At 45.7% G+C, this 21,510-nt stretch overlaps 1 protein-coding gene across 2 annotated transcripts in view; it reads right to left on the bottom strand.

Moving 5' to 3' along the window:
- Positions 1–5,934: 5,934 nt before the first annotated feature.
- LOC137414850 (leiomodin-2) overlaps positions 5,935–21,510 on the bottom strand; it is a 46,133-nt gene continuing 30,557 nt past the window's right edge. For both annotated transcript variants that reach the window (XM_068100408.2, XM_068100398.2), the window contains exons 2-5: positions 11,238–11,494; positions 8,706–9,427; positions 6,857–7,394; positions 5,935–6,431 (exon numbers count right to left, since the gene is read on the bottom strand). In XM_068100408.2, coding sequence (XP_067956509.2) covers positions 6,405–6,431; positions 6,857–7,394; positions 8,706–9,427; positions 11,238–11,486 — 1,536 coding nt within the window. In that variant the 5' untranslated portion in view covers positions 11,487–11,494 and the 3' untranslated portion in view covers positions 5,935–6,404. The remainder of the gene's footprint in view (positions 6,432–6,856; positions 7,395–8,705; positions 9,428–11,237; positions 11,495–21,510) is intronic.

Consider the following 21,510-nt stretch of genomic DNA (forward strand, 5'->3'; position numbering starts at 1 on the left):
CTGCACAGGTCGGTGGTGCTGCACAGTTCCACCTCCAAAATGGTCCTGGGGTGGGGGGAGAGAGAAAGCACGACCAGCAAAGCGGAAAGGGTGCAAAGGTACACAGCAAAACAAGGTAATGCAGCACAAGGGGCGTGGAAGAGCGAGCAGAGCAGGCTCGTCCCTATCCGTTCGTACCCCCCAACGTCGGCTTACACTACCCTAGCCCTTCCTTGTATTTACAATTCGTCCGTACGTCTTGTCTCCCATATCCCCCTCTAATTTCGAAAATTCGTCTCCCAATCCCTCCCAGGAAGGAAGGAATGGAACAAACACAATGTCTCATTACGTCATGATGCGTCTTACACTCAAACGGTTTATAAAGCATTGGTGTGGAGTTTCGTCCTCCTCGGTGATTGGCTGTGGATGATGCGAAGGGGTTTCTCATCTCCTAGCTACACTACTGACATTTACTCATTTAAACTACCCGGGGTTGTACCCTGCCAATCGGCCATCTTTAAACGATGTGGTTCCAAACACCAAATTCCCATTGCCCACCATGTGATGCCATCTGAATTTGGGTCTCACTCCCCAATTTTTCTCTCTGTGCCTTTGCACAATTTTGGGGCTGGGTCATGTGGCTCCACTAGCAGGTCCAACTACTTGCGCACCTCCGCCACTGAAGTCACCACCCGAGCTTACCTGCTCCTGCGACTACCTAAACTGGGGAAGGCCCCTCCTGGCACTTTACCCCCTGATGCCCACCTTGGCATTGGTCAACCCGGGTCCTTCCTTTGGATCCTCGGGCCCCACTCAACAACTCACAACTACCCTAACTGGCTCCCAGAGCCGACCTGCGGCCTCACCTGGCCGACAAACTACAAGTGGCGGAGTGCCCCAATAACCATACGCACCAATTAAACCACACGCCCAGCCATTCCACAGTCTCACGCACCCAACCAAAGCACTACTTCCCACTACCTGCACCACAGGTGTCATTATCCAAACAAATTTTGCCTATGCCCTCTACCTGGCTTTACACTACCCGCCCCGGGCTTTCGCGAATGGGTTCCACTCTTCCCCCATTCACTCCTTCGCACCATGCATTCCACACCTTTTATCCCACACCAAACATTCCACACCAAATATTCTCACACACCATTTATTTCGCACGCCACTTTTCTCGCACACCAAATATCTTGCACACCTTTTGTGCTTACACACCACTTCCATACACCATCACAATTCCATTTGTCTGAACAACTCACACAATTCCTCACACACACAGCATCATCTATCTATCTGCTTTTCCCCTAAAACTCGTGCTTCCCCGTCTTCCCTTTAAACTAAGCACTCCCTTCGTCATTAACATCCACTAAACTACCTACGTCCCCACTATAGTTCAGATGTCACTACTTAAATCTCATGTCCCTAAGGTCTTCTAGTTCCCTATCAATTATCCTAGCCCTCCCTCGGCTAGCTTCGGTGCCCCATGGAGGTAACCATCGGTGGCACCCCCATGTGCCTGTCACTGCCATCCCCCTAAACTAATGCTCATGGGCCCTGGGCATGTTATGAATGGTCAAACTACCATTCCTCCACGCAGAGTACACTATCCTCATCAGTCCACTATACTCAAGCCTCTCCGTGTGGAAATACATCGTCACAGCTCGGCTTTGAAAGGCCGAGTATCCATTCGGTTGGTTTGTCTCCTGTAGGTTGGGTCCGTCCGGCATTTTCGATCCAGGGGAGGAGGCATGAATGGGCCGAGGTTCAGGGCCCCATCTCGGTGCGGGGCCTCGCGGTCCCACGCACGGTGGCCCCAACCGCCCACGGTCGGAGCACCGCACCCGCAAAGGTGCGCGGCTCCGAAATCTCCTACCTCCCCTTGAACCTCGCCGATTGCCTTTCCCGACACGGCGCGGCACCAACCATACAGGCCGGGGTCCGGCACGGGTCGTGTACGGCGGTCCTTGTGAAACCGCCGCACCACCGATCCCGGCCGGTCCCTCCTGCACACAACTCACTGAGGGCTCACGTCGGCTATCCGTCGCGCTAAACGCTACCCCGGTCGGTGTCGATGCTTGAGCCGCGTTCTCACCACTCGCGACCCACTCCGCACTCGCACACCGAGGCGTCCCTGCGCCTCCCATACATTCTGTTACACACTCTCCTTCCACGTCCTCTGGTGTGCATTCTCCCTCGCACAAAGTACTAGCACCTGCACTCCTAGGCGCACTCACACACTTCAGTACGGACTCTTCTGCTACACACTCTTCTACCGCACACTCTGTAACACCCCCAGGTGTGCACTCCTGCACACACTCTACAACACGCTCTGGTGTGCACTCCTGCACACTCTGTAACACACTCTCCCCGCACACAGTCTGTAACACCCATGGGGGTGCACTCTCCCGTTGCACACCCAATCCTCGCACACTTTTTTCCCCCACTCTCGGGTGTGCACTCCTTCGCACACTCTGTAACACACTCTCCCGTTACACTCTCCATCACCACATAGTCTGGCGCACACTTTTCTCGCACACACCCGTGCTCTGGTGCACACTTTTCTCTCACACGCGCACCAGTCACCCTCGTACACCGCACAATGGACCTTCCACGACCGCCCGGGTTTCGTTTCTCTCCCAAGCGCGCCAAAAACCCATTCGCGCCAAACACATTCGCGCCATTATTCCTACTCACCTTAGGGACCTCCTTCCCCGGCTTTCCCGCCAACACCTGTAAACTTTTCATTTTGTTAGCAAGCACGACATCACAATGCAAATACAAACTTTGTGCGCATCCCATTACTTTCTCCCGCGATTCATTTACTTTCTCTCCCGTCTCTTCGGCCCCAATTGTTTCTATCATTTATTTTTCCTCGACCGCCGGCGCGCATAAAATTTATTTGTCCAATTCGGCGACTGTCGGTTTTTCTCCACTTCCTGCGTTGCGATTTCTATAGCCCCCGTCAATTTGGCTGCGCTCTGCTCTACCTCGCTCTCCACGCGTTCCTCACGCCGCGTCACCTCCTCGCTCAACCTGCGCCTTATGTCCTTCCCCACTTTTTTCATATCCCTCTGATGCTGCCATTATTTTTTCCAATTCCCGGGTGGATTTGTCCCCCATTTCTTTCAATTGACCACCCTTTTTTTTTTCCAACCCCTCCATGTTACACCTTGCTTCGTCCCTCATTTCTTTCATCTGACCACCCATTTTGTTTTCCAACCCCTCCATGTTAGACCTTGCTTCGTCCCTCATTTCTTTCCTCTAACCACCCATTTTTTTAATGTCCCGGGTGGATTTGTCACTCGCCATTTCTGTGGTTGCTCGTAATTGAGTTAGGAGTATGTACAGGTCCGAAACCAGCTCTCGCCACCACGTTCGAGGCGCCGCCATTTTCTTCGCCAGCTACCGCCCCTCATCAATTTCCTCCTCTTCTACCAACTCTTTCTGTGGGTCCTGGGTCATCAATTCTACCTTTACCTCGTCTTCTACCCCCACCGGCATTTGACCGTCTTGGCTAGCCATGATACGAATACAAAATTTGGATCTTAAATTAAATTTCGTCCGCTCGCAATTTGGAGAATTTTGGTGTCCAAAAATTTTGTCCGGGGTTCCAAATCCCCACTCCTGACTACCAATTGTTATGGTTTTCCGCCGCCCTTCCTACCCTCACCAAGGGGGGATTAAGCCCCTTGTTCTTTCTGGGCCGGCATAACCGAGACTTGAAACGCCCCTTCCGGGCAAACGCAAGGTAGGGTTTCGGGACCAAGTCTCGCACGTACCTAAATATCTGCGCCGCCACGGAAGCGGGGAAGCAAGCCTCGCACGAGCCACGTGTAATTTGAGTACACCGAGCGGATTGCGTACCACGTGCAGTTACCGTTAATATTGGACCCCGATTAGAGCGGTTCTATTCGTACCACGCTTAGTCAATGATGGAAAACACGAGACGGACGAATAAAGGAATAACAGGATTTAATTACTATTATTTACACAAGTATGTACAATTTGGTAGAAAGCAGACACAGAGCAGAACTTAATCAGTCTTTTGCTTAATGCCCAGGCACGGGCCCGGTCACACTCACACAGGGAAATTGCAGGTAGGCTGGTGTCCAGGGCTGCCTTGGTCGTCCAGGAACGGCGGCCCGGCATGCTCTCCACGGTCCCAGCACGTCCCGCGAAGATGGCAAGCAGGTGGTGGAAAGGATCCCCGCACTGCGTCTCTCGAACAAAAGGCAGCAGATGAGGCAGGAAGGCGGGAAGGAATGTACGCGTCTCTCGGCGGCTTTCCACAGCGCGTCGAGTTACCAGCGAGCTATCACTCACGTAACCCAATGCAACAGAGGCTCAGCCTCGAGCTCAACCAAGCGTCACTTTAATACGAGCGCTTATTCGTCGTTCATGCGCGTCTTTCTCCGATCTGGTAACTCTCATCAATACGCGCCTCTCCAATAGCGCATAACTCACCGAACTCACCACACTCAACTCGCTGAACTTCTCCTCGTGGGGGCTTTGCGCAACGGGTTATATGGACACGCCCTGAGCCCTCTCGAACGTTCCAACCATGCCCTGTGAAGCATTGCCGCAGCCACTCCCCTTGAGCCCTGATTGGCGGCTTGCGCTTACCGTCAGCTTCTTTGCTGCCCTTATTCGGTCCCGACTCGACCCGCCAGGCCCGCCTCGTGTCAATTCGCGCCAAAACGCCAAAGGCAGCATAAGGAGGCAATGGAGGCAATGAAAGGACCTACTCTCATTATTCTACTCAACACAAAACTACCAGGAAAAGGACTATGCTCACAAATACTAAGAAATAACTGCACTATCGCGAGGCTACATGTTGTAATGTGACTAAACTATGAGGGGGAAATTTTACCTTTATTGTACAAAACTCAAAACCGCAACAATATATATATATATGTATGTATGTATGTATGTATGTATGTATATATATATATATATTTCATTAGTTTTTGTCTGGTTGGATTGATGCATTTGGGTTAAACATTTTGGGGACTATATATGGAAAATGCATCTCCACGACATGTACCTCTTTCTGCTCCTTCGTCATCACCATGGGTTGTACGGTGGGAAGCTATTGGTGGAGGTATGGGATCGGGAGGGAAGGGAGCCTTGAGGAAAACATCGGCCTTTGTGCCAAGCTGTGTAAAGCGTGATTGCCTTGTAAAGGCAGAGCCATCCAGATCCCGCATTCTTCACGCATTTTCGAGGGACTGGCAATCGAGAGGCGATTTGTTCTCTGAGCCGGAGGCAAAAATCAAATGTTCCATGAGTGGCGTCTCGGGTAACCCGTGATAAAGGTGAGGATTGGGTGAAGACCCATTCCTCACCAATGTCAACCTTGGATTGTGGGAATTAAACATAGAAAACAGATTTCTGCGCATTGTTTAATCAAACTATTCATTCCTTCTTTCCAAGCCCCAATAATTGGAGCAGCCGGCTTCTTATATATATATATATATAATGTGTGTGCGTGTGTGTTTTAACAAGCAGTGAATGTATAACAATTGTAATTACAATTCTATCATTATTCATTATAAATGACGACTTCTCTACTTCTGTGTGCACCCAAGTAGTACTCATAAGTATTCCAAAAGAAATTCCACAAACAGACTTTATAAGTTTCCTAAACAAGTTAAACTATACCAGATTTCCTTCGGACAAGCTTTCTTATGTGTGCTGCATCTATAACATGGCAAACCGCTCATTTTGTACATAGTGTGGTTTTCCTGTCTTTACTGTGTCCAAGGATACGAGGTTTCGGACAAAATGCAGGCATGTACGATACGCCATTTGTGGAATGTTTGAAACCGCCGATGGTGAGTTTGGAAGCAACACAAACTAACAGACTGGACTCTTTGTTTGTGTGTTTCGAGCAGACTTTGTCGATGAGGTTGAGCAAATGAAATTACAAAGTCTCTTCAAAACAAATCTAGTTTAAATGAATGTGATTTATTTAGTTCAGTATGTGCATGGACATCAGAAAAATTGTGGAAACTGTAAATATAAGGATATACGAGTCCTACCATCCGTATGCTTTCAGTGTACCTCTTCCCTTCTCCTCTTTCACTTGATGTATCACTTATCTTCGAGCTATTTCACCTGGGTTTGAATCCCGACCCAACTATAAACTGTCATCCTGGTGTTAAAGTCGCATTAAGGAGACGAAGAACAAGGTGATTCAGAGAGAATAACCAGAAGCAGAAATGCGTATGGCAAGAAAATGTCATAAGTCCTTTACATCTTATATTTATATTGTTGGAGGGAATATGTGCATTTGACTTGTAGCTATTGATGTTTGAATGGATGGTTATCTGATATCCACGCGATCATGGACGTTTCAATTGAAGCAGAGTGTAAAGAAAAGCAACTCCTTCTACCAGCTCGTTCCCATCACCAGTCTATCGAAGCAGCTTTGGCACTTCAACCTGTTGGAGCAGAAGGAAGTCGGTGTTTTTGGATTACCTTCAATATCAAAACTAAATGTATATACACTTAACGTTGCAGTTTTTTTGTTTTTATACAACATTGAGGCTCATGTAAGAGGGAGCGGGAGACAAACTGACACATAAAACATATGATAAAGGGAGCAGGAGACAAGATGGACAGCGGGAGATCTGTGGGAGGGAGAGGGCTTGGGGAGAGGAGGCATGGGACGGGGGGGAGGTATAAAACACAAGGACACTGCTAGGACTTCCAGGAAAGAAGTCGGTATTTCAAAAAAGTGGATCTGGGGTGAATTAACGGGGGTAGAAAAGATCAAGGTTTTGGACGGGGTAAGATAAGAGATGGTGGTTGGCGGCGATAGTGTCGTGTTGTAATCTATGAGGCGTTGTGGCAGATTTCAGCCTACCTTTCTGAGCTGATTCAAGGAGCTCGATCGTATTGAGGCCATGAGAGCACCACGGACTGTCTGTCTCGGCCTGGCTAGTCCTGCTTGTTTTTCCTTGCCGAGTGTCCTTTCCTTAACGGGATGCAGTTTCACCTCAAAGGCTGGAGGACGTGGCGAATGTTCAACACGATGGTAGCTTTTCCTTTTCACAGCAGCAGTTGCTGATTGTGATAAGGATTGTGGCGGTGGTGGTGGAGGTGGAGGAGGAGGAGGTGGTGTTTGTAATGGTGACGTTTTTACAGTCTTTCTGTTATCCTTTTGCAAATTCCGAGGCACGGCCTTTGAATCGCTGGACTCGGGCGCGGCACCGCTGCCTTCTCCGGCCTGCAGAGCAGTTGCACGGCGGCGCTCTTCCAATCTCTGCTGCCGTTGCCTATCCAAATTCCTGCTTAGTAAGCTGGCTGTGGTCATGCGTGGCCCAGCCAACTCGAAGTGGTATCCCAAACGAAGAAGAGTACAGTTGTCCTTTAAAAGACGAGCCATATCCATCTCCACGCGGCTGTAGAGCACAAAACACAACCATTACGTTATCCCTTTCACTCCATTCCATCCAATACTTTCCTGTCCTCGTAAAAAAAAAACAGGACAGCAATTTGGACTCTACCAGACAACCATGTGGTAATCTACAGATCTGTTGGAGAGAGTCTTTTTGAAATTGCATCCGTCAAATGCAATCCACATTTGCCAGATGCATCACTTCAATCGCATTATCTTACAGCTGTTTTATGGAAGTGGAGCATTTAACTGTGCTGTTAACATACGAGTATAGTGAGGGATTTATAGAGAAACTCTGCATTCAAAAGCAACACTACCAATGTGAAGACCAAGAATCTAGAAATGTGCTCTTTGGTATAATCTATCCCACCTGCGTTGTAAATATTACATTACGTGCCTATAAAAAGGAGCTTAGATTACGTTCTTGGAACCATCATGCCATCGGCTTAATGAAGTATCAGAATGATAAACTCCAAACCACGAAGTCCCATTCTCAGGTAGTTTCAGGGAATTTCAGTCATCTATATGTTGAAGTAGCGGCAGGTTTTGGTCCGTCCGTCACGCTATGTCATTATGTCGATGATGTCATTACAGTGTACGGCGGCATACGACGGCTGATTCCACCGACCGCCATTTTAATGTATATGCCGTTCAGGCCGAACACGTCATCGAAGCGGTCGAACCTGTCGTACATCACAATCGCCATGCTCTACCTTTACGTTTTTCATTCAGTGTGAAACACAACCAAACTGATTGTTAAAATGACCATCAAATATCGAAACCATAGGCGTTACGGCTCTTCCAATGACATGGTACGTATAGGCCTTAGGCTTCCTGCCTTCATCCCTCACCTTCAGGCTGCTTCGGACAAATTAAGCCCAGGTTTCTTAATACAGTAGTATCGCTTTCGTAATAATAATGATAACATTAATCTATATATTCGCCTGGAATGCTAATTTAGCAACGTTCGTTTTAGTGAGATGTATAAAACAAAACGTTTTGTTTCCTGATTGTGCCTTTCATTCACCATCATTGACACTTTCATTTTGCAATTTATAATTTGTCTTCCCTTCAACGTCTGATCTCTGGGAGTATAAAACAATTTCATCACATTATTTTTTGGCAATAAGTGTGCGGATAACTAAAATTAACACTGGGTTGTTAGCAGTAAACATTAACTTCCAGGAGCGTGCGAGGCAGCGCTTTGTTGCCTATACACTGCCCAAACAAAGGGAGGGTTTTTCCGTGGAACTCCCTGCTAGTATAACTATAAAATGTATCGCATGCAGGATCGGGCATAAAAGGCAAGTCTTACCCGCCCATTATGTGCCGTTGATTGTGGAAACGGAGCTCAATCAGTGTGCTGTTATATCGCAATGCACCGACCATGGCAATGATCCCACGCCCACCGATGAAGTTTGACTCAACGTTGAGAATGCGCAGGCCTTTATTTTGGCGTAACATGGCTGCCACAGCAAGGGCCACACGATCATCGGCACGAGTGTTCGCTAGACTCCAGCAGGACACGGCGGTGTTGTTGCACAGTGCTTGCGCGAAGACCACCAGAGTCTCGGTGCTCACATCCTCCTTGTTATTCAAATTGACATCAGTTAGCTCAGCATTATTTTGACGAATGTTCTCCAGAAGAGCTTCCAAAACTGCACTGATTTCTGGTTTTTGGCTCTCACCCGTCGCAAATTCAAATTTGTTGCTGGTTGTTTGAGCCGTAGTGGGTGCCCGTTTGCCTCCAGCATCACCTTCCAACCCAATCTCGTTTTTTCCTCGCAAATGATCTACGTTGTAACTTTCATCTTCGTCACTCGCTACGCCTTCATCACTGTCCTCTTTGACTCTTTTTCTTTCAGTCACATTCTCCTTAACAATGTTTATTTCCGCAACTTCTTTTCTCTGACACTTGTTCTCTTCTGGATGAATATCTGCACATATCTTCGATTTGCTGATGTCAATATTTCTTGGCCTGATGTTCACTTTCTCTTGTCTCAACTCCGTGGTATTGGTCACCACAGCAGAGTCGACCTGCAGAAAGACATGCCTGGTTAATAACTTTGTGGCCTAAACAAGCACCATATTCTCCATAACATTGTTTTTTCATTATTGTTTTAACAAATATTTGAAGCATTTTCCTAGATTGGGTATATAACAAAAAGGCAAAGAGTAGGTGGACAGCAGTGGAACTTGTGCAAAGTAATTCACAAGAGGAGAAACCTTTAAGGTGTGTATATTACACTACCGGTCAAAAGTTTTAGAACACCTCAATTTTTCCAGTTTTTATTGAAATTTACGCAGTTTAATGTCCAATGAATAACCTGAAATTGTACAAAGGTAAGCAGTTGTTATGTCGAGGTTAAAAAAAAAAAGTTTAGGTTAGCAAAAACGGGAAAATAATGTAAATTGCAGTTATATTGTAAAAAAAAAAAAAGAAACAAAAAGGCCTTCTTCAGGGAAGAAGTAATGGGTTAACAACTTACAGCTGTTCTGCAGCAATGTAAGTAAATTAAGCCTTGAAAGTTGATGCAAACAATTCCTACAGATGTCCCAACCTCTGCTGATTACTTGATTACAAACCCCCGTCTGTATAAACGCAGTATTGGAACAGACTGTTATTACACCCTCTGAAGCATTATTTGGACAATATTGCACTGCAGGAAGTAGTATATTGGAAACCGGAGGAAACTCTGACAGGAAGAGGTCTGGCAGACACAAAGCCACAAAAGAATCAGAAGACAAGTTTCTGAGAGTCAACAGCTTGCGTGATAGGCGGCTCACAGGACAACACAGCTTAACACTGGTTGAAGTAAGCAAGTCTCAGTTTCAACTGTGAAGAGAAGACGTCGAGCTGCAGGTTTGACAGGTCGAGTGGCAGTAAGAAAGCCATTTGCTAAGATGGCAAAATAAGAAAAAGAGGCTTGCCTGGGCCATGAAGCACCACCAGTGGACTACTGAAGACTGGAAGAAAGGCTTATGGACCGATGAATCAAAATTTGAAATATTTGGTTCATCACGCAGGGTTTTTGTACGCCATCGAGTAGGCGAAAGGATGGTTCCTCAGTGTGTGACACCAACTGTCAAACATGGAGGAGGAAGCGTGATGGTCTGGGGCTCTTTTGCTGGATCCAGAATCGACGACTTGCACAGAGTGACTGGCACCCTGAACCAAAAGGGCTACCACAGCATTTTGCATTGCCATGCAATACCCTCTGGTATACGCCTAGTTGGTCAGGGGTTCATCCTACAGCAAGATAATGACCCTAAACATACCTCCAGGCTATGTCAAAACTAACTTCGAGGAAAAGAACAAGACGGTTGGCTTCAAATCATGGAATGGTCAGCACAGTCTCCAGACTTAAACCCCATCGAGCTGGTTTGGGATGAACTGGACAGAAGGGTGAAAGCAAAGCAACCTACAAGTGCAACGCATTTGTGGGAACTTCTGCAACAGTGTTGGGAAGAACTTCCCGAACAATATTTGATTTCCATTGTAGAAAGAATGCCACGAGTGTGTTCGGCGGTTATATCTGCAAAAGGTGGCTACTTTGCTGAGTCAAAAATTTAAATTAAATTTGGTTAAACAAAGTGATTCTATGATTTCTTTTTTTATCTCCAATTGTTTATTTGTTCTATGCTTAATTTCAGAGTACATTGAGACATTAAACTGGGTAAATTTCAATAAAAACTGGAAAAACTGAGGTGTTATAAAACTTTTGACCGGTGGTGTACCTACTGTGCATACCTCCCCACTATCACTAATTGCACTTCATAGTACTCTAACACTGATGATGTGTGTCCTGTTCCTTCTGTGAAAGAAGATTTAAAAAAGAGGATGTGCCTTGATTTTTTGAAGAGGATGTCCCTTCTCTCGCCAACTCTGATTGCACTGCTCCTTTGAAGTTTTGGTCCTTTCCTTGACGTTTACGGGTGCACGTGGATGAGTTGCGTCAGATGAAGACTTGCTTGCAATCTCCAGCTCTTCAAGGTCTTGCTGCAGCTGCTGCAGCTCATCCGACGTCAGGGCGGCCAACAAGGCGTTCTCTTCCTCCAACTCCTGTGAGCAGCTCATGTCTGACAATCTCTCCATCACGTGTGCTGCAACAACAGTTGGACATGTCTACACAGTTTTGAAAGGAAATGTGTATGTTATGGAATGGTTTTCAGAGTAAGTTTTGCAGTAAAGTATTGATTTGATCTAAAATAATATTTCAAGATATACGTCGGTTATTGCATGTAATGGTCTTGCTGGGAAGGTGACCACCATCCTCTTGGCAAATACAATAAATGGGCAAACTGGCTCAGTTGGAGTCTGAAAAATACAGAACCACCCACTGTCTAATGCAACTAGAGCGTTCATAGAACACCATACCCCGCACAGAATTGCGAAAAAGGACATGGAGAGGGTCTGCGAGCAGTAAATTTGATTTGTTGAGATTATCATAAATGCTGGAATATTATGTCCAAGTACTGCTAAACATAAGGGCTTTGAAGGTACACATAAGACGGTACACATAACATACGGTACACATAACAAACATTTGAAGGTACACATAACATACACATAAGACGATTTGTATTCTACAGTGAGTGTTCAAGTATATACAGACTTGGCATTTAATATGGAATATTTTTTTGTGGGGGTGAACTTACTTTTCAAGATGTCTTAGAACCAAAAGTTCATTGGAATTATGTTGAAATTATTCTATATTTTGTTAATGTGACCTTTAAAAGAAACAAAAACCACATTTGACATTTCGAAACAAATAAATTGATCCTTGAAAGTGATGTAAACTGATATCGAACTCAATTCATGGACAGTACTGTGTTAAACTTCTGTACGATTTCCAGAAGTATCTCTTTATTTTGCACATTAACCAATTTTTTTTTTAACAAAAACAAAAGTTAAATTACGACTGGGATTACGGACAGTAAAATTACAGTTCAGTACTTCGTGTAACCCCCAAGAGCATTCAGGAGAGCACATACACGTTGAGGCATGCTGTTCACGAGATTTGCCAAGGTTTGGACAGGAATCGCGTGCCATGCAGTGACAATAGCCTGCTGCAATTCACGCACAGAGGTCGGCTGCTGGTCCAAGTGGTCGATTTGACGCGTTAATTCTGCCCACAAGTTCTCTATCGGATTCATATCCGGGGACATGGCAGGCCACTCCATATGCTCTACACCAGGGGTCAGCAACCTTTTTGACATGAAGTGCCAGTTTGAAATGTCTTGTTAATTAGTGTGCCATATCAACATTAAGTTTAATATAAAGTTTAATTATGACACCACATCAAAAAAATATTTCCAACAGACATGGAATTTTATTCCATCCATATAGGCTACATGCATAGCAACAACATTTTAAAGAAAACTTTATCTCTCATAATCAGGACATTGTAATGATCATTTTATCATTGTAAAATTTGTCCCCCATGAGGTTACAAATTATATGCATGGACCCCATTTCAAAACACTGCTTTCAGTAACTCATTTACAAAGTATTGCATTGGAAACAAATGTCAAAAAGGGAGAATAAAGTGTATCAAACAGAATACCAGCACTATACAAGAATGCTGCCATCCTCATGAAAACATCCACATCTGAGTTGGAAAAAAAGAGATGGACAAACAGCTACATATGCAAATCCATGTGTACTACAAATAAACAGATGCCTACCAGTCAGTTTGATCCCTGGCCCTGCTTTCCTTTGCTGAGCTCCATTATCTGGGGGTTGTAATAGTCACTTTAAGTTGCACACATGCTTCAGAGTGGTCGGTTGTCAAACGACTGCGGGAGGGGCTGAGCACGTTCTTCACGTGTGAGAATATCTGCTCACAGAGGTACGTTGGCCCGAAGACTGACAGCAAAGTCAGTGCAACGTTCCGGAGACAGCTGAACTTCTTCGGCATGGATTCTTTTTTTTTTGTATACTTAATCGAGGCTCGTGAAAGAGCTAACATTTATTTCACAAACAAATCAACCAGACAAACAAAATATATGAAAAGAGGGAGCGGAAGACAAGATGGGGAGAGAAGGGGAAGCACACAAACATAACATTTGAGAGCAGGGAGATGTGTGGGAGGGAAAGGGCTTGGGGGGAGGAGGCATGGGAAGGGGGGGGGGGGTGGGAGAAATATAAAACACAAGGACACCAAGGACTTCCAGGACAGAAGTTGGTATTTCAAAAAAGTGGATTTGGGGTGAAATTAGCGGGGTTAGAAAAGATCAAGGTTTTGGATGGGGGAAGATAAGAGATGGTGGTGAACAGCTGTTTTAAAGACCTGGAGGGTGGAGTGGGATTGAAGAGAGTGAGGGAGTTTGTTCCAGAGGCGGGAGAAAAGAGGAATGAAGGAGTGAAGGTGAGCAGAGAGTCTTGATTTTGGCAGTTTAACCATAAGAGGGTTGCAGGCAGATCTTGTGCGACCTGTAGGAATATTTGGGGGACAGAGCCCAGAGAGAGCTGGGGGGGGGGGGGCAAGGCCAGAGAGGAGTCGGTAGAAGACGGAAAGACCACCAACCTGCCTGCGGTGAGTGAGTGAAAGGCCCTTGGAGTTAGCTTCATCGTGGGAGATTCCAATGATTCTGAACGCTTTGGTTTCAACAGCGTGAAGACGAGCTAGGTGTGAGGCAGGAGCACCAGCCCAGAGGGGAGATCAGTATTCCATTGAGCTGCGGATGAAAGCCTTGTATGTGGTGAGGAGCTCAGGTGTGCCAAGGAAGGACTTCGCACGACGGAGGATGCCCAGTCGGCGACTGGTTTTGGAGGCCAGATTTGAAATGTGGTTTTCCCAGGAAAGATCATGGCAGATAGTGAGACCCAAAAGCTTGAGTGACAGAACTTCTTGGAGAGGAATATTTAGAAAGTGGATGGGAGGGTTGTCCAGTCGGTCTTTTCGGGGAGACATCGTAAGAGTGTGAGATTTGTCAGGATTGAAATGTCCAGCAGGTGAAGATGCAGGTTCCGTGATCTTGCACTACCGTGGTTTCTAGTTGTTTCCGTAGCTCTGCAAACTTAGTCACCCACAGTGTTGAACTCTTCAGCTCAATCAGCTGCATTTCCATGGCCTGTGTATCCAACCAGTCTATCAGAGATATATCCAATTTGTGTCCATCAAAGCTGTCTGGCTTGATCAAGAAAGAGAACATGGGTCCATACTTCTGAAAGTCCCCAAATGATGTTGTGAACTCCGACTCAAGCTCACTCATGTATTTGCATATTTCAGCGGTGCTGATGCTGTGCTGCGAGGACAGCTCCCTTATGTGTCTGAAGTAGCAGAAAGTGGAGGTAGCAACATCGCTTGAAAAGATTGCTAGCTTGCCGACAAAAGCCGTCCATGTGTCGAACATGTCCAAAACAGTTTGCCCTGCACCTTGCAGTCGGAGATTGAGCTCGTTGAGGTGTCCCGTAATATCCGTGAGAAACATAAGTTTCACAACCCACTTCTCGTCCTCGAGTTCTGGGTAGTTTTGGCCCTTTTCAGCCAGGAAGGCCTTGATGGCATCAAAGCAGCTGACAAACCGCTCCAAAACTTTTCCGCAGCTTAGCTAGCTAACCGCTGATGGGGAGAGATATCTTTGTATGTGCAGTCCATTTCCTCAAGCAGGAACTGGAACTGTCGGTGTGTCAGAGCAGATCGCTTGACCATGAAGGTAATAACCTTTACTACCGTAGCCATACCCTCATTAAGATCTGAATTTGACATCTTTGCACAGAGTTTTTTGGTGTATTATGCAGTGGAGTTTCATGATGGGGTGACCGACCTTTTTCCTCAATTAATCTGACAGCTCCCCTCTGTTTCCCGACCATGGCGGGGGCGCCATCTGTTTTCACTGCAAAAATCTTCCTGATGTCAATCCCTCCCTCCTCAAAATGTTCCATAAATACCTTGGCTATGTCCTCACCTTTTGTTGTGTCCGACATTGGCTTTAAGCAGCAGAGTTCCTCTCTGACAGTCGAATCACAGTATCTTGCCATGACTGCCAAACGTGGTATGTTGTTCACGTCCACGCTCTCGTCAAGTGCAATGCTAAATACCACAGCATCTTTTAACCCAGCTATATGCTGCGCGCTGATATTTTCTGCCATTTCTTCGATGGGTCGCTCAACACTTCTAGCTGACATGGGAATATCTTTTATTCTTGATTTGATTGTCTCTTTGTTTGGTAAGCCTTCAAACAGAACCTCTGAGCTACAGAGAAAAGCCTCCTTAATATATTCGCCATCAGTGAATGGCTTTCCGCGTTTCGCAATGCAATGAGCAATGCGATAGCTTGCTTCAGCCACATGGTTTTTAGCAATGGCAAATATCTTGAGGGTGTTGGCTTGCTTCCCATACCTGGACATGGCACGTTTGATGGATTCTGCCTTGTCTGCCTGATCTTTGAAAGTTTTCTCGTGCTTTGTCTCAAAATGGCGCTTAACACTCGACGTTCGACAAACATTTTCAAAACATAAAGTACACACAGCACGGTCCTTCTGAAAAACAAAACCCCACTCTTCTGTCCATGAGGGCTGGAATGCCCGAACCTTTACTTCAGCTTTCTTAGCTAGCGGGGTTGCCATCATCTACCGAACTTGAACCGCTTCACTGCAATTCCTGTGGGAAATGTGAGCGGGAGGCCGTACCATCAACCAAACTAAATAAGACAGGCTAAATAAATAGATAAGACTAAAATAAGATAAATAAGACTTAAGATAAATAAGACTCAAACTAAATAAGACCAGACCTGGTCCTAAATACCAATCCTAAATACCAGACCAGACCTAAATAATCAGACCTGGTCACTCTACTCTGGACATGCTGCTTCTGCTTTCTCAACAATGGATGGAGGTCCTCAACGCCAAACAGGAAATTAGAGCTGTCTCCCTTGACATTTCACGTGCCTTCGATACGGTCTGGCACCCTGCTCTGCTCACCAAACACTTCTCCTTTGGTATCCATGGAAATCTCCACGCATGGCTGGCGGACTTCCTCTCTGGTCGTAGTCAACGTGTGGCCCTGAATGGGTTTCTCTCATCTCCTCTTCCTGTTCAGGCTGGAGTTCCCCAAGGTAGTGTTCTGGGCCCTGTGCTTTTTCTGGTCTTCATCAATGATCTCTCTGACTCTCTTGAAAATCCTCTCTATCTCTTTGCTGACGACTCTACTCTCTGTCGCTCCATTCCTCATCCCTCAGATCAGCAGTCTGCAGCCTCCTCACTCTCTGCAGACCTGGACAAAATCACAGACTGGGCAAACAAATGGAACATGTCTTTCAATCCTGATAAATCTCACACTCTTACGATGTCTCTCCGAAACGACCGACTGGAAAACCCTCCCATCCACTTTCTGAATAATCCTCTCCAAGAAGTTCTGTCACTCAAGCTTTTGGGTCTCACTATATGCCATGATCTTTCCTGGGAAAACCACATTTCAAATCTGGCCTCCAAAGCCAGTCGCCGACTGGGCATCCTCCGTCGTGTGAAGTCCTTCCTTGGCACACCTGAGCTCCTCACCACATACAAGGCTTTCATCCGCAGCTCTATGGAATACTGCTCTCCCCTCTGGTCTGGTGCTCCTGCCTCACACCTAGCCCGTCTTCACGCTGTTGAAACCAAAGCGTTCAGAATCATTGGAATCTCCTGCGATGAAGCTAACTCCAAGGGCCTTTCACGCACTCACCGCTGGCAGGTTGGTGGTCTTTCCGTCTTCTACCGACTCCTCTCTGGCCTTGCCCCCCCAGCCCTCTCTGGGCTCTGTCCCCCAAATATTCCTACAGGTCGCACAAGATCTGCCTGCAACCCTCTTATGGTTAAACTGCCAAAATCAAGACTTTCTGCTCACCTTCACTCCTTCATTCCTCTTTTCTCCCACCTCTGGAACAAACTCCCTCATTCTCTTCAATCCCACTCCACCCTCCAGGTCTTTAAAACAGCTGTTCACCACCATCTCTTATCCTCCCCCATCCAAAACCTTGATCTTTTCTACCCCCGCTAATTTCGGTCCCCTTGTGTTTTATACCTCTCTCCCCCCCCCCCCCCCCCCTCCCCTTCCCATGCCTCCTGCCCCCAAGCCCTCTCCCTCCCACACTTCTCCCTGCTCTCAAATGTTGTGGTTGTGTGCTTCCCCTTCTCTCCCCATCTTGTCTTCCGCTCCCTCTTTTTGTATATTTTGTTTGTCTGGTTGATTTGTTTGTGAAATAAATGTTAGCTCTTTCACGAGCCTCGATTCAGTATACAAAAAAAAAAAAAAAAAAAAAGAAAAAAAAAAGACAGGCTCAAAATTACTACCCCCATTTTCATTACTACCACCCCATAAAAAAACTCAAAATAATTACGAGATTAATATTAAAACGCAGAAGGCAGCCTGAATGATAACAAAGAGTGGAGATGCAGCCGCTGACCACCTGCACAGTCACAGGGTGTTAACAGCACAGTCGCTCTTGCACCACCTCAGTTTGCCACGAACGGCGTATCGGAAGGCACCAAGCCTGCATCTCCTGTTTTATATCTGCGATTATTATACAATTCAGAATAATGACGAGATTAATATTAAAACTCAGAAACCAGTCCGAATAATAATAAATAAGTGGAGATGCAACCTTGGACCATCTGCTGTGAACAACACCACTATTCTTACAGCACATCCGGTTGCCGCGAATATTGTGTTTGAATGCGCCAGGCCGGCATCTCATGTTGTGCACCTTTGATTATTCCAGTAAAATAATTTGGAATTGGAATGGTGACTCTGCTCTGATCCATCTACCTCATCACCCTGCACCATCACACCGGAATACTGATGTAGTGCAACACGCGCAACAGCCAATGGCTGTTCAAGAGGTGATTTGGCATGCAGCGGAGAGGGTACTGCTTTCGCCAGTGTGCCAATGATTACGCTGCCGCGTGCCAATGTTGACACGCGTGCCTAAGGTTGCCGACCCCTGCTCTACACCATGGTCAGCAAGAAAGTGTTGGATCATGCGAGCACGATGAGGCCGTGCATTGTCATCTTGGAAGACAAAGTTTCCTCGAAAGGCTGCACGAGAAAATGGAAGCAATGTTTCTTCCAGAATGGCCCTGTACTTGAACTGGTTCAGGTTTCCATTCAGAACAACCAGGTCAGTTTTGCCCCCTGCATGAAAAGCAGCCCAAACGGTCACCCCACCACCTCCAGCTTGGACTCTTGGCACTATACAATCTTTGTTGTAGGCTTCATGCACTTGTCTGCGCACTCGGACGCGGCCATCTTGACGATAGACCAGAAATCTAGACTCGTCACTGAAGATCACATGATTCCAGTGTCCTGGCTGCCATTGACGGTGCTCTCTGGCCCACTGCAATTGGCGCTGGCGGTGTTGTCTGGTCAGGCATGGCTTTCTCAGGGGACGCCTGGCACGATAGCCTGCTTGAACCAGTCGGTTGATTAGCCTTCTGGATACAGGCACATTTGTCAGTTGCTGCCACTCAGCCCGAAGCCGATTAGCTGACTTGGTACGGCCATTGCGGACTAACCGGTGCAGCTGGAGATCATCCCTCCTTGTGGTTCTGCGGGGACGTCCTGGCCTCGGTATTGGAGTAGGGACACCCCTCTGAGCATTTCGTTTCAGGATCTTTGACACCTGACCTTGAGTGATGCCATACTGCGAAGCAATAGCATGCTGTTTCATGCCGTAATTTCGTAAAGCCACCACTCCATGACAAACAGCATTGTCGAGTTGACGGACCATCTCCAGAGGAAGCGGCAATAACTTTTCGAGACGTGCAGCAGTTGGTTTCCACTAATACAGAACGCAACAACCCTTGTATACCCGACTGTGAAGCCAATCATCAAATGCACCTGTCCGTACATTTTGCCACGCCACCTGTGATATAATCCTGTTGTTGACTTCTTGCTGCGACAGACAATCAGTGACATGGTTCTTTTAACAAATAAATCACCAAAGTGTAAAAGAAACTCACCAGATTGATATACTGAGTTAAGAAAGTAAACCCAAGTCAAGAAAAAAAAAAATTCCATATTAAATGCCAAGTCTGTAGTCCAATTTACATAAAACAAAGATTTCAAAGGTTGTAGAAAAAAAAAATTCATAAGTTTACTGCCATTGATGCAGCGTCTTTTACACCACCTTATTTAACACGTAACATTAGTTCTTCATGCCTGTTGTTTATGGTCTTTATGACGTCACTAAAGACTAAGTTTTCTGTTTGGAATGATTTTCAGTTTTGTTTGACTGACAGACATACAGACTAAAACAATTATCTCACTCCTCTCTGCGCATATATGATCGGTACGAATTCAGAGCCGATGTACTGTTAAACTACAGGTTCGTTTTCTCAACGATGAACTCCGATTTGTGTTGAATATAAAACATTGAATTGAATTTAAATGAAGTTGTTCCACGATCATAAACTGATGTTTGTCGACAAACAGACGGATGGACTGACAAAGTGAACTGATTGCTTAACTCCACTTTTCACTTCGCATGTGCTGGGTAATGACAGCTGCTGCACTGCTAACTGCAGCATCAGTCAGAATTCATGGTTTCAGAAGTATTTATATATAAATAAAATTTTGTCGAGTTTTGACACATCTGTCGCCGCGAAAGCGATGGAGGTCCTTGGTTCGAGTCCCGTGTTGTCAGTTTTTCACACTTAGCCACAAGCAGGAATTTAAATCCTCTTTATAAAAAAAATTAATATCTTCTATCTATATATTATTATTATTATTATTATATATTATTATTTTTTATTATTATTATTTTATTATTATTTTATTTTATATATATATATATATAAAAGAAAGTTGTTGTTTGTTTGTCTGCACACGCTAATCTCCTGAACGGTGAAAGATAGGAGGAAACATCTGAAGCAAAAAATATCGGGACGGACCCCGGGAAGGTTTTAGGCTAGGTGGCGAGGCCGCCTCGGCCGGACTGGGCCCATTTCCAAATTAAAAGCTGAGCTGAATTATAGTAGTCAATCTTCTACGGCCACGAGTAAAAGCTGAATTATAGGAGTAAATTCATTCAAAAAGAACTAAAATTGTCGGGACAGGCCCCGGGAAGGCTATAGGCTAGGTGTCGAGGCCGCTTCGGCCGGGCTGGGCCCATTTCGCAATTAAAAGCTGAGCTGAATTATAGTAGTCAATCTTCTACGGCCACCAGTAAAAGCTGAATTATAGTAGTAAATTCATTCAAAAAGAACACGGGCAACGCCGGGTGCTTTCGGCTAATATATATATATATATATATATATATATACATATATATATATATATATATATATATATATATATATATATATATATTGCCCCAAGGCAGTGTCTAGTTTCTCCTCTACGTAGATGACCTCTCCCAATGCTCTAGAAAATCTTTTTCTTCGTTTTTGCAGATGTTTCCTCATCAGGTTGTAAGGGATAGTAAGCCCGTGCTACTGACAGACAGCCGCTGTGTCAATCTGATCTGCAATTGATTGGATGCTGCTCTGATAAATGTAACATGCCTTTCAATCCCAGCAAATCGCACAGTCTCACCCTGCAACTCCGAAAGAATCGTCAAATGAACCAGCCGATATATTTTGATGATCAGCAACGAAGGGAGGATCCATTCTTTTAAACATCTTGGCCTCATCAGCAGTCATGACCTTTTTTGGGCCAACCAGTAAAATGATGGACTATTTGTAAGGAAGTAGTATTGAACACATTTGCAACAGCCATCTTGCTTGAATGATTGTAGAACCAGTTCATGGTACAAGTACTGTATGTATAATGATGTAAAAATGTGGGCGGAGGTTGATGAGTGCCGTTCTAGTCGTTGTTTTTGCCCAGCTACTGGTGGTGGTGGTGGTCCATATGCAGTCTGTGGCTGCTTGGCCGCATCCTTTTCTGGGGTGCTGCTGATTACGTGCCCACCGTTACCAGCCAGCTGGTGCTCATTTTGCCAGCCTCGGTAGGATGTCAGGCTGAGTCAACCCGCCTGGTCTTAATTCTAAAGCATCGCAGGGGTTTGCAACTCAGGACCTTAAGATCTCAAGCCAACCACCTTAACCATTAAGCCAACACCACTGTTTTGTTTTTTAACCTCCACCACCAAAGGTGGATGGAGGTTATGTTTTCACCCCTGTCTGTTTGTCT

This window comes from Myxine glutinosa, chromosome 1 (genome assembly GCF_964187855.1).
Source record: "Myxine glutinosa chromosome 1, kmMyxGlut1.1, whole genome shotgun sequence".
Lineage (NCBI taxonomy): Eukaryota > Metazoa > Chordata > Myxini > Myxiniformes > Myxinidae > Myxine > Myxine glutinosa.